Source organism: Diceros bicornis, chromosome 34 (assembly GCF_020826845.1).
Source record: "Diceros bicornis minor isolate mBicDic1 chromosome 34, mDicBic1.mat.cur, whole genome shotgun sequence".
NCBI classification, from domain to species: domain Eukaryota; kingdom Metazoa; phylum Chordata; class Mammalia; order Perissodactyla; family Rhinocerotidae; genus Diceros; species Diceros bicornis.
Genome location: NC_080773.1, coordinates 27,003,482 through 27,015,801, shown reverse-complemented (window position 1 = coordinate 27,015,801; position 12,320 = coordinate 27,003,482). Strand labels below are relative to the sequence as shown.

The 12,320-nt window shown below is 57.9% G+C and overlaps 1 protein-coding gene across 3 annotated transcripts; it reads right to left on the bottom strand.

The window, feature by feature from the left end:
* Positions 1 to 604: 604 nt before the first annotated feature.
* On the bottom strand, positions 605 to 9,744 carry VSIG10L (V-set and immunoglobulin domain containing 10 like). 3 transcript variants are annotated; one of them, XM_058530005.1, is made up of 10 exons: positions 9,637 to 9,744; positions 8,704 to 9,540; positions 7,992 to 8,285; positions 7,566 to 7,850; positions 5,960 to 6,214; positions 5,214 to 5,492; positions 4,652 to 4,948; positions 2,868 to 2,981; positions 2,539 to 2,699; positions 606 to 1,788 (listed from the first exon to the last, which is right to left on the bottom strand). In XM_058530005.1, exons 1-10 carry the CDS (start codon positions 9,674 to 9,676, stop codon positions 1,717 to 1,719), a joined length of 2,634 nt encoding a protein of 877 aa, XP_058385988.1. In that variant the 5' UTR covers positions 9,677 to 9,744; the 3' UTR covers positions 606 to 1,716. The 3 variants fall into 3 exon arrangements, with proteins under 3 accessions (XP_058385990.1, XP_058385988.1, XP_058385989.1); XM_058530007.1 differs by lacking the exon at positions 5,214 to 5,492 and having other exon boundaries at positions 605 to 1,788; XM_058530006.1 differs by lacking the exon at positions 606 to 1,788 and having other exon boundaries at positions 2,626 to 2,694.
* Positions 9,745 to 12,320: the final 2,576 nt, after the last annotated feature.

Sequence of the window (12,320 nt, the reverse complement as noted above, 5' to 3'; positions counted from 1 at the left end):
AAGCTTACCTGATGGCTGCCTTCACTTACATAAGCAATAAAGTCCCCTGTATGTTTAAGCCAATTTGCATTAGGTTTTCTGTCTCTAGTGACTAAAAAGGAAATGAAACCCTAACTGATACAGAAGAGGTATAGAGGGTCCAGGTACCCAGGACCCCAGCCCTCACCTTTTCAAATGATCCAAGGGCTCTATTTCCCAAAAGTTTCTTTCACGCCTATCTTTAACCAGAATGCCTCACATCTTTTCCTTCCCTGAGACAGATGCTGGTTGCCTATGCTTTAGTTATTGGTTTCCTCTTTTTTCTTTGCTGTCAGACCCACTTCTCATGACACAGGCTGAAATATTTGGTTTCCCAGCCTCCCTTGCAGTGATGTGGCCAGTTTTTGGTCAATGAGACATAAGAGAAGTTTGCTGGAAGGCTTCTAGGAAAGTGTTTTCCCCACTCATGAGGTTGGTTGAGGGGAGGGGTATGGGAAGGGAACCCTGCTCCCTTCCTTTTGTCTTCAGATACAGTTGTATGAAGATGTAATGCCTGGAGCTGCAGCAGCCATTTTGCTATATGAGACAACATGCCAACCCACTGAGGGTGGCAGAGCAGAAGGATGCAAACACTCCCAAGTCCTTGATGATGTCACTAAGTTGCTGAGCCAGCCTGAAACCACCCACCTCCATATGCCACCATATGCTTTGTTACTTGTAGCCAAAAGAGTCTCTGATGCACTACCTAGATTTCCAACGAGAAACCCAGCTGAAAAAGGAAGACATCATGCTGGGGAGAGCAGCAGTAAGCCCAGCCCTTCACTGGCACCAAAACATTTGATCAGTCAACCAGCATTTATTGATTGCCTACTGTGTGTCAGGCTCTGTGTTAAGAGCTGGGGATAATGACATGGTCTCTGTTTTCATGAAGTTTTCAGTTTAGAAAGGGAGTTAGAGGCTAAACCAATAATTATCTATTTACTTACGAGGAGCAGGAGGTTCAGGGACTCTGGGACCTAACTCACGACTGAGGCAGGGGTTAGGGAAGCGTCTCTGAGATGGTAATAGTTACCTTTACACTTGAGAAATGAATGGCACAGGGGAAAGACCCGTGCTCCAGGCAGAGTAAACTCGAGGGGCCAATGCCCAGAGGCAAAATAAAGCATGGTGGAGAAGAAGCCTGTGCTACTGGAGTAGCAGGGGGGAAAGTACTGGAAGGGGAGGTCGAAGAGGCCATCAGAGGCCAAACCCCTAGGCTTTGAAGGTCAGATGAGACATCTGGACAATGTCTGAAAGGCCATAGGAGCGTTTAAAGAGAAGAGGGATGTGATCTCATCCGTTTTAAGATGAAGATTCTGGGAGCTAAATGGGGTGTGGCCTGGAGGAGGCAAAGTGGATGGAGGAAGATCTTTTCAGAGAACTAGGTTGGGCCCCTCTCTCGCTCGGAGCAGCACAGCAAGCCCTGCCCGTCCACTGCAGAGCCAGCACATCTTACTGGCTTGGAGGTTGTGCAAACCACACTGTTAGACCGCAGGAGTCTCTCCCAGCCAGGAGTCCCACCTCCTTAGTTGCACAAATTCAGGGAGAGTCTTCTTCTGTGCAGCAAGGCAGACATGAAGTCCCACTTCCGAGGTCCAACCTTCAGTCCTAGCAGGACAGGAAGGCCCTGCCCGCTGCTGGGGTGAAACAGGAAGTCCCGCCCCAAAAGTCCTGCACAGAGCGGGCCACCAGCCCTGGTCACACCTGCGTGGCTGCCCGAACAGTCTTCTGGCCCCCACCTGCAACGATGACCGGACTGGGGCCGGTGGCCTGCAAGAGAGAAGAGGGGTGGTGGGGGATGACCTCAGGGGTGGCCCGGATGTGACATGAGTCGCCCGTTTCTAGCGCTAGCTCACACCATTCAGAAATTAGCTGGGGGGCCGGCCCCGTGGCCTAGCGGTTAAGTGCACGCGCTCCGCTGCTGGCGGCCGGGGTTCGCATCCCGGGCGTGCACCGACGCACCGCTTCTCCGGCCATGCTGAGGCCACGTCCCACATACAGCAACTAGAAGAATGTGCAGCTATGACATACAACTACCTACTGGGGCTTTAAGGGGAAAAAATAAATAAATAAAATCTTTAAAAAAAAAAAAAAGAAATTAGCTGGGTTCTTTCCATTTGCAGAGGGAAAAAAAATGTCTAACCAACCTTGGGAGAGATAAGACACGCAACAACCCAACTTTTACAGGGAAGAAGACATTCCATACCACTTCGGAGAATATGGAAGTTTCGCCAATTTTTACGGAAAAGAATAAAGAAGTCCCACCCTAAGTTTTAAAAAAAAAAATCTTAATAAACGTTTCCTCCTTTATGGAAAAATTAGGCTTTCACTCTCCTTTTAATATACATAAAAGTTGGATGGGAAGTCCTGTCCAACTTTTATATACTAAAAAAAGGATAAAATTTTACCAACTTTGTAAACCAACAAGTAAAGCTGGAGAAAGGGAAGTCAGACCATCGCCTCCCTCTGACTAAAACGGAAAGGCCCACCCCTGTTCCGGGAAGGCACTGGGGCACCCACACTCACTCGGTGGGCCCTGGTTGGGCTAGGGTCCTCCAGCGGGACTTTGAGGGGCAGAGGCTGTGGGGCCAGCACTGGGGTCACGCTCTGCATCTTCTTTTCAGGTGGGGGGACCACAGGGGTCAAGGTGGGCGGATACTTCTTTTTCTTAAGAGTCTCTCCTGGGAAAGAGAGAGGAGGAAGAGAAATAGAAACACGTGATTGGCTGCTCCAATATGCCGACTCAGCCAATGGCAAGGGAAGCTGGTCAGAGAGGTGGAGCCCTACTCTGATTGGTTGATATGGAGGTAGAATGGCGGGATGCCCCCCCCAGTTGGTCCCTCACTCACCCCGAAAGCGGCAGAGGCAGCAGATGCACAGGAGGAGAAGTGCTGCCAGGAGTGCCAGGCCCAGTAGGGAGCCCAGGACGATGCCAGCGATGGCCCCGGGGCTCAGGGTGGGGCCTGGAAGAGACAAAGAGGAGGGTAACGAGGGGAGGAGCCAGGGCTGGCCCTGTTTCCGAAGCCCCCTGCCCCCACCCTCTCAGAACCCGGGAATCTGGGACCCCAGCGCTCAATTCCTGTAATGTTTACTGAGCGACTGTGGCGTGCCTGGCATTCTACCAGATGGTGAAGATCCATTGGTGAGCAAACCAAGATACCTACTCTCATGCGGATTCATTTGAGGAGAAAAATCAGAAATGAATGCGCAAATAAATAATTACAGATTGCACTAAGAAGAAAAATAAATGTGCTATGATAGAAATAACGGGAGGGGAGGTGACACTTAGAAAGGGTGGTGAGGGAAGGTCCCTGAGGAAGTAACATTTGAGCAGACTTGGAGGGTAAGGAGCCAGGCATGCTATAAGGAGGGGAAGGCTGTTCCAAGCAGAGGGAACAGAAAATGCAAAGGCTCAGAGGTAGGGAAGAGTTCTATGTTCAGTGAAAGCCAGAGCAGGCGGAGGACATGGAATGAGGGGGAAAGCAGAGGATGAAGTTAGAAGGGTTAGCAGAGGCCAGAGCCTGGGGGGTCTTGTAGGAACTCATGAAAGGCTTTTAAGGACGGCAGCAGCAAGATGACCTGATTTGCAAAACCTTGGCTTCTACCTGGAGAAGGCATTGTAGGAGGGCAAGAAGGGGCATAAAGAGACCAGATAAACGGCTGCTGTCTGACCACGCTGTTGGAGTGGAGATGGAAAGAAGTGGATGGATTAGGAAAGCATTTTGGAAGGAAAATTGACAGGACCCACAGGTATTTCGGATGTTGGACGTGACTTGGGCATGTGGGTGGCGCCACTGACCAGGATGGGAAGGACTGGAGAGTTGGGGGAGTGAGGAGGGGGTGCAGTTTGGGGGACAAAATATCAAGAGGTCTATTTTAGGCATGTGAAGTTTGAGATGCCACTTGGACATCCAAAGTGAAGGTGTCAAGCGGGGAGGAGGCTTTGCAAGTCCAGAGTTCAGAGGAGAGGCCTGGCTGGGGGTCGGACATTTGAGAGTCATCTGAGTATTAATGATACTCAAGGCGATGAGGGTGGACAGGGCCACACTGGGGAGAAATACAGGCAGAGAAGAGGTCTGAGGACTGAGCTCTGAGACATTCAGTACTTAGAAGTTGGGGAGTGTTATGAGTTGAATTGTGTCTCCCCCAAAAAGGATATATTGATGTCCTAACCCCCAGTACCTGTGAATGTGACCTTATTTGGAAATAGAGTCTTTGCAGATGTAATCAAGTCAAGATGAGATCATTAGGGAGGGCCCTGATCCATTACGACCGGTGTCCTTACAAGAGGACAGAGATGCACACAGGGAGGAGAAGGCTGTGGGAAGCTGGAGGCAGAGACTGGAGGGATGCAGCTGCAAGCCAAGGACTGGCGGCCGCCACCAGAAGCTGGAAGAGGCAAGCAAGGATTCTACCCAGAGTCTCAGAGGGAGTACGGCTCTGCTGACACCTTCATTTCAGACTTCTGGCCTCCAGAGCTGTGAGAGAATACGTTTCTGTTGTTTCAAGCCCCCCAGTTCATAGTACTTTGTTACAGCAGCCCCCAGGAAACTAATATAGAGAAGGAAGGAGGATCTAGCAAAACAGACTGAGGGAGGCAGCCCGGGAGAAAGCTCCGACAGTCCCAACTCACCGGCCCTGTAGACCTGGCTTTGTGTTGGGGTCCCTGGCTTGCCCCCCAGGGTGGGCAGGATACGCAAGACCCAGGTCCTGGGGTTCTGAGAAGGGAGGGGCACCACGGCTGACCGCTCCCGAGGCCCCAGGTTGAGCAGGGAGACCCAGTCCTTGTAGATGGTGGCTCTGCCCAGGTCAGGCCCTTCTCGCCATGCCTGGATCTCAAAACCGCTGATCAGGACCCCGCGCTCTACATCCCAAGTCAGCACTGCTGCATCACGGGCTCTCTGTAGCCTCCAGGAGGAGATGGAGGGTCCTGGGGGGATCAAGGAGGAGGGCACTGGGTCCTTGAGGGGAAAGGGAAGGGGGCTGTGGGCCTGGACTCCTAGGTCCCAGGGACAGAGGGTCTGGAGACCCAGACTTCGGGGTCTATAAAAGGAAGGGACTGGGGGCCTTAACTCTTGGGTCTGAGGGAGGAGGGAGTTGGGGGTCCAGACTCCTGGGATTGAGGAAGGAGGGGGGTGGGGTTCCAGACTCCTGGGTCTGAGGGAAGAGAGGGCTGGAGGACCAATGAAACTCACCAGTGAGGGTGATCTGGTCGCCCCCAGCACCCAGCGCCCCACTGCACAACACAGAGTAATTTCCCAGGTCCCAGTCCAGGCTGAAGTTGCCAATGAGGAGCCTCCGCCCATCTTGGCTGAGCTGCAGGCGCCCCCCGCCTCCTGGGGCCAGGGGCCGCCCTTCCCGGGCCCAGGATGCTCTTGAAGGTGGGGGACAGCCGGAGGCCTCCAGCGCCACCTCTGCCTCTCCTGACCGTGTCTCCTCTGCAATCGGATGCAGCAGCACCTCTCGAGGGGCTTCTGCAGGTGCAAGAAACCCAGTCAAGAAAGTCCAGACCTTACCCTTGAGTCAAAGAACAAGTCCTGGGCCCTTCAGTAAATCAAATAGCAATGAAACCCTAGCAGCTTAGCCAAATGAGGAAGCACTGCCCATTCACTCACTCACTCATTCATTATCTGATTTCCTTAACAAGGACTTACTGAGTACATACTACAGGCCAGGTCCTGTGCTGGGAAACATATTATTCTCAGCCTTTCACTGTTTTGAACACGTGGGAATGTGTCAGCCCCCTTCCTGGGTCCAGGAAAGAAATTTTGTCCCTGCCCCTCCTCGAGGTATAGGAACAACCTTGGTCTTACCTGAGAGTTAAAGCAAAAGGAAACCCTTCTTCCTGGAGCTAGGAAGTCCCCCTTTCTGGTGTCCTAAAGGAGCTAAGAAATACCCCCTCCTCTTCCGGAAACGGGAAAGAAGTCCCACCCGCTCTCACCCGGGGTGACGGTGCAGGTGCGCGTGGTCACCAGGTGGCGAGCGAGGCAGGTGACAGGGACTCCGCTGAGCCGGGGGTGGGCGGGGACAACCGCCAGGAGCGCAGAGGGCACCGGCCCCGCGCGGACGCCTTCGGGGAGACCCTGGAACTGCAGGGAGGCGGCAGGGACCCCGCCCGGCCACGAGCAGCGGAAGCGGAGGCTGCGGTCCCCGGGACCCCCTTCGACTGAGCACTGTGGGGCCCCGGGGGGCAGATCTGTGGAACAGAGGGAGAGGTCAAGGAGTCAGTCTCTCTCCCATCCAGCCCCGCCTCTCCGCGCGCTCACCCCACCCCTTCTCCTCTTAGCCCCGCCCCGTAGGCACTGACCCCGCCCCAATTCTCTTGCTGACCCCGCTCCCTTTCCCCAGCAACCGCTGGCCAAGCGGGCGGCTGCAGCCACACTGACTGCCCCCCTTGCCCAAGGATACTACATCGTTGCACACGGACTCCTTTCCTTACAAACGTAACCCGGCCCCTTCCTTTCTAGCCCCACCCCTTCTGCCAGGTCACTTGGCCCCTTTAGTCAGACATCTCTCCCGTTCATGGTGGACTCCGCCCCCTTCCTAAAATGGTCATGCCCCTTGCTAGAATGCCCCTCCCGTTTCCCTTGTGACTTCGCCCCCTTTCCCAGATAATTTCTTTACTGATCCCACTTACTTGGCCCAAGCAACTTAGTCCCCTCCCTTTCTGGCTCCCATTGTTTGCCATTTAACTCCGCCGCTTAATTTGCTTCTTGCCCAGGAATCTCTGCCCCGTCAGTGCTGGCTCGGTCGCCTCTCCTGGCCATCCTGCTCCATCGTGCACATCCCTCTGGTCCTTGCTGGTTCTGCCCCTTCTACAGGGCATTCCCAACCTTTTTACAGGGAGTCTTTGCCCCTCTTTGCGGGCCCCGCCCTCTCCAGGTACCCCGCCCCGCCGCAGTGGTCCCGCCCTTCCCTGCTGGCCCCGCCCCCCGCGGTGGTCCTGCCCTCCCTTGCTGGCCCCGCCCCCGCGGTGGTCCCGCCCTCCCTTGCTGGCCCCGCCCCCTTCATGGCCCTGCCCTCCCTTGCTGGCTCCGCCCCCGCGGTGGTCCCGCCCTTCCCTGCTCGCCCCGCCCCCCGCGGTGGTCCCGCCCTTCCCTGCTCGCCCCGCCGCCGCGGTGGTCCCGCCCTCCCTTGCTGGCCCCGCCCCCTTCATGGCCCTGCCCTCCCTTCCTGGCCCCGCCCCCGCCGTGGCCCTGCCCTCCCTTGCTGGCCCCGCCCCGCTGCTGTGGCGCATCCTTGCTCGCCCCGCCCCGCCGCGGTGGTCCCGCCCTCCCTTGCTGGCCCCGCCCCCGCAGTGGCCCTGCCCTCCCTTGGTGGCCCCACCGCCTTCATGGCCCTGCCCTCCCTTGCTGGCCCCGCCCCCGCAGTGGCCCTGCCCTCCCTTGGTGGCCCCGCCGCCTTCATGGCCCTGCCCTCCCTTGCTGGCCCCGCCCCCTTGCTGGCCCCGCCCAGCTGCTGTGGCGCATCCTTGCTCGCCCCGCCCCGCCGCGGTGGTCCCGCCCTTCCCCGCGGGCCCCGGCCCCGCCCGCCCCAGCCGCGCTCACCCGCCACCGTGAGGTTGAGCAGCGAGCGGCGCCGGCGGCCGGTGCGCGGGTTCGCGGCGAGGCAGGCGTAGGCGCCGGCGTGGCCCGGCCTGACCGCGGGCAGCAGGAGGCGCGGGCCCGCGGGCACCGCGGCCTCGGCGGGGTCGGCCAGGCTCCACGCGATGTCGGCGGGCGGCCGCGAGGCGGCGGAGCAGCGCAGCGTCACGTTGCTGCCCGCGGTGACATAGAGGGCGGGGGCGGCGTCGCGGTCGGAGGAGACCGTGATGACCGGCGGATCCGGGCCGTCTGGGTGGAGGGAGGGCGAGAGTCGGAGTCACTGGGGCTCCTCCAGGACCCCCGGGGACTGGACCTCCAGCCCTCCTCCCGAGGGACTCGGGAGCCTGGGCCCCAGATCCCTGCCCCCAGCCGCGGCCTCCCCCGACTCACAGAAGACGCTGACGTCGGCCGCGGCCTCCCTGTGGCCGAAGGGGCTGCGGACGCTGCACGTGTAGCGGGCGTGGTCGCTGCGCGCGGGGCGCGCGATGAGCAGCTGGTCGCCCTCTGCGCGGACGCGGGGCGGCTCCGCTCCCGCGGGGTCCGCTGCCTCCAGGGCGCGTCCGTCCCGGCTCCAGCTCAGCTCCCCGCGGCCCGGCCGCCACCCGACGCAGCGCAGCCGGAGCTCGGCCGCCCCCTCCTCTGTCTCCGGGGCCTGGGGCTGCACCGACAGCTGGGGCAGGGGCTCTGGGAGAGGGGGAACGGCTCAGGACCAGCCCCCAGCCCCCCACACCCCCACACCTCCCGTCCTTTAGGTCCGGGACTTCAAGCCCCAGCCCCCTCCACCCCTTACACCCAGGACTTCGGGGCTCCTCTTAGCCCCAGGAGTCCTCCTCTTCTCACAGACCCATTGAGTCTGGGTCCCAGCTCTCTCCTCTCCTGGACCCCAGGAGTCTTGATCCCCAAGTCCAACTTCCCTCAAGCATCCCTATCTTGGCCCCCAGCCCCTTTTCTCCTCCCTCGCTCCAACCCAGAAGTCCTCTCTCCCCTGTCCAGGGACCCTTTCTCTGGGGAGTAAACATATCCTCAGAACAGCAGTGACCCGCCCCAAGGTCTGGCAGAGCCGCCCCCGCAGCCTGCACTGCGGACCTCAGGGCGCACTTACCATACACACCCACCGTGAACTCCCGGATCTGCCGGGAGACTCCGGCCCGGATGACTTCAGCCGTGTAGACCCCGGCATCCTCTAGCTGGGCAGAAGCGAGTTCCAGACCCCCTCGGGCCTGGTCAAATCGCAGGCGGTCTCTGTGAGCGGGGTCCAGGCTGATCAGAGGGGCCCCTGGCCCCAGGCCTCCCGCTGCCAGCACCTTGGAGCCCCTGCGCCAGACCACCAGAGGAGCAGGGGGTCCAGGGTTGGGGACTGGAACCAGGGGGAGCTGGATGGTGGTCCCCACCAGCACCGAGAGAGGCCCCCCCACCTGCTGGGAGAAGCTTGACGCTGGACCGGCCTCTGCAGCAACTTTGGATTCAGGGGGTCTCTGGGAAGAGAATTCAAGATCTGGATCCTTGGGGGAGAATTTTGGGGCCTCCACAGATACTTTAGTATCTTGAGCAGAAATATTTGAAGCTGGGGTCTTAACAGAGAAGGAAGGCTCTGGGTCTTTCATAGGAACTTGAGGACCCAGGATATCAGGAAATACTTCAGGAGCAGGGATTTCAGAGAAGGTGGGATCCAGGGGCAAATTTTGAGCCTCAGCAGAAACATTTGACCAGAAGGACCCAGGCACGTTGCTCGAATTCAGGGCCTCAGGAACCCATTTGGAATGAGGGATAGCAGCAGAGGCTTTTGAACCTGCAGACAGATCCGGAAGTTTCCAGCTGTGGGGTTTGATGGAGGGAACTTTTGAACCCGGGCCCAGGGAAGAGCTTTCTGAGTCCAAGGAGAAACTGGTTCGCTGAACTCCAGAAGTGGCTCTGAGGGTGAGGACCCCTACTCCAGAGGCTGCAGAGGAGAGGAGGGAAGGGCATTGCGGGGTGGGGTGCTGCTGAGAAGGGGCACCAGTGGGGAAGGGGCTGAGGGGCTGAGCAGGGAGCTTACCCAGGAACAGGAAGAGAAGCAGAGCCTGTGAGGTGTCCATGGTGCTGGCCGCACCCGTGAGGACACTGGAGTGAGACCCAGAGCCGGTGTCTGTCCCTCCCTGTCCCGTGTACCTCCTGGTTGGGACGAGTCTGACAGGACTGGTAGCTTCCTGGGCGGGGAAGGGAGACAGACCCAGTGGGAGGTACCAGGATCCCCCATCCCAGTCTGGTGGCAGAGCCGCTCACCCCACCCTGCTCATCTTCATCAGTTGGTCCCTTCGAAGGGGAGATCCAGCCTCTGGCTCCTGCACTTGCACCCCCAGGGGGAAGACGGTGAGAGCTAAGTCCCAGCTGGAAACTTGGCAGCAGCCTCAGCAGAGCCAGGAAGACATCCTGGAGGAGTGTGAGGTAACCTTTCAGAGAGCCCCACCTCTCATGGCCTTGGTCTCAGCTCAGGCTTCCTCCTCCCCAGTCTCCTGACCTCAGGTCCACTCTGTCCTGCCTGCAGCCTCAGATACCCCTGTCTGATCCTGCTCCTCCTCTGCTCCAAACCCTCCCATGGCTCCCTGTTGCCCTCAGACCAAAACTCAAGTGGCTCTCTCTCACCATCCAGCCATCTCTCCTGAGACCCAGAGCTGCCTCTTTGGTCCCCAGGGCCCCCACATGCACTGCGTCCCACTAAACTCAGTGCCTTCCCTCTAACCCCACACCCCTCCTGGGTTCCACCATCCATGCAGAGGCTGGGAGCCTTCCTCCCTCCTCCCTACCCTTTTCCCCTGTCAATCTCCAAATCCCACCCTTTCTGCTCCCTGAATGTCTGCCTTGTCCCTTTTTCTCTGTTCCCACTGGCCAGGCCCCCTCACCTAGCCTCCTTCCTCCAGCCATGGATCCCCACTGAGTCTTTCTACCCCCAAAACCGACCCTGCCCCTCCTCTGTTTACAGTCCTCCCCCCAGCACCCTCAAGAGACATCTAAGCTGCCTGGCCTAGGACCCACCCATGCCCTCCCCCCTCCAGCACTTACTCTGAACACCCTGCCAATCTTATGCCCCATCCCTCCCCTCTCAGCCTTCGCAGGCAGTTTTCTCTGCCTGGAATACCCTCCCTCATGCCTCGCCCCCTCTGGCTAAACCACAACCTGTACTTCAAGTCTCACCTTATTAAGAACCATAATAATAATTACCACCTATCAGGAACCGTGCAAAAAGCTTCCCAGGCATTATTGGGCTGAACCCTTCCAAACACCCTATGAGCTGGGTGTTATCCTCATTTTACAGGCCAGGGACTATGGCTCAGAGAGGTCAAGGGACCTGCCAGAGGTTGCACAGCCAGAGGGAGGAGCTGGGCTTCGGCTCAGGATAGACTGCTTACTCCTTCTGAAAGCTTTTCCTACCACCCCATGCTGGGCTTAGGGCCTCTGCTCAGCTCCCGGTCCCCTGAGCTTACCCAGGCACAGTCCTCACCATGCTGATAATAATAATAAAGTAATAATATATAGCGAGCATTTTCTGTATGTCAGGTGTGGTTCTGGGGGGTGCTACATTAATTAATCATTCAAAACCCTATGGGGTAGGTTTTGTAGTTTAAAGATGGCTGCAAATTTGACCCTCCTCCCATTAAGGAGGAGGGCCTAGGTCGCCCTCCCCTTCCTCTATCATAGAACACTCCCTCTTGGAACCCAGCTGCCATGCTAGGAGGAAGCTCCAGCAGCCCCAGGGGGAGTCATCAGGAGAGGCCCCTGGTCAACAGCCACCCCGAGCCAACAGCCCCAGCCAGCTTGTGGGCTACATGACTGAGCCCACAAGCTGGACTTGATCCTCTGGCCCCATGTGAGCCACCCCAGCTGACGCTGCATGAGGAGAGGCAAGCTGTCCCCACCACGCCCTGCCCAAATTTCAGATTTATTAGCAAAATAAATGATTGTTGGTTTAAGCCACCAAGTTTTGGATTTGTTATGTCACAACAGACAACCAGAACACAGGCATTGTTACTAACTCCACCCGATGGAGGAGGAAGCCCAGGCTCAGAAAGTAGGAAGTTGCAGAGGGTCCTCCCAGAGCCAGGGTCTGGCCAGGCTGGGATCTGACCCCAGGGCCTCGGGATCTAGACCTCATGCCCTTTACTGCAACACTCAGCTCTTACTATTTCCATCTGCCGGATGAGGGAACTGCAGCTCAGAGATGGGAAGTAACTCACTCAAGACCCCACAGCTGGTACATATGAGAGGAGGGTTTGAAATCACAAAGTCTGCCCCCAGGCCCCAGCTCTTCATCCCCGCACTGGGTTCTGAATATCTGTGCTTCCAGCCTCGTTCCCTCTTGTGTCCCGAGTCTCAGCAGGGGCCTGGCACCTGGGAGTGCCCAGCAAACACTTTGTGGATGGAAGCCCTTCTTCTCCCCCACCTCACTGATGTCTGTCTGTCAAGACTCAGCTTAGATGCCATCTCCCTGGGAAGTCTCTCTGACCCCACAGGCCAGCTCAGATGCCCCACGTGGGCTCCCAAGAGCCCACTGCTGCCTCTGCTTACAGCACCCCACCTTATACCTTGGCCCATGTCCATGCCCCCTTCAACATGGAAGCTTCTCAAGGGCAGGGACTGGATGTGACTCACCTGGGTCCCCAGTGTTGCCCAGCACAGAGGCCGGCACACAGGAGATTTAAGTGAATGCTTGTTGAATGAATCAAAGAACAGGTCTCCAGGGAA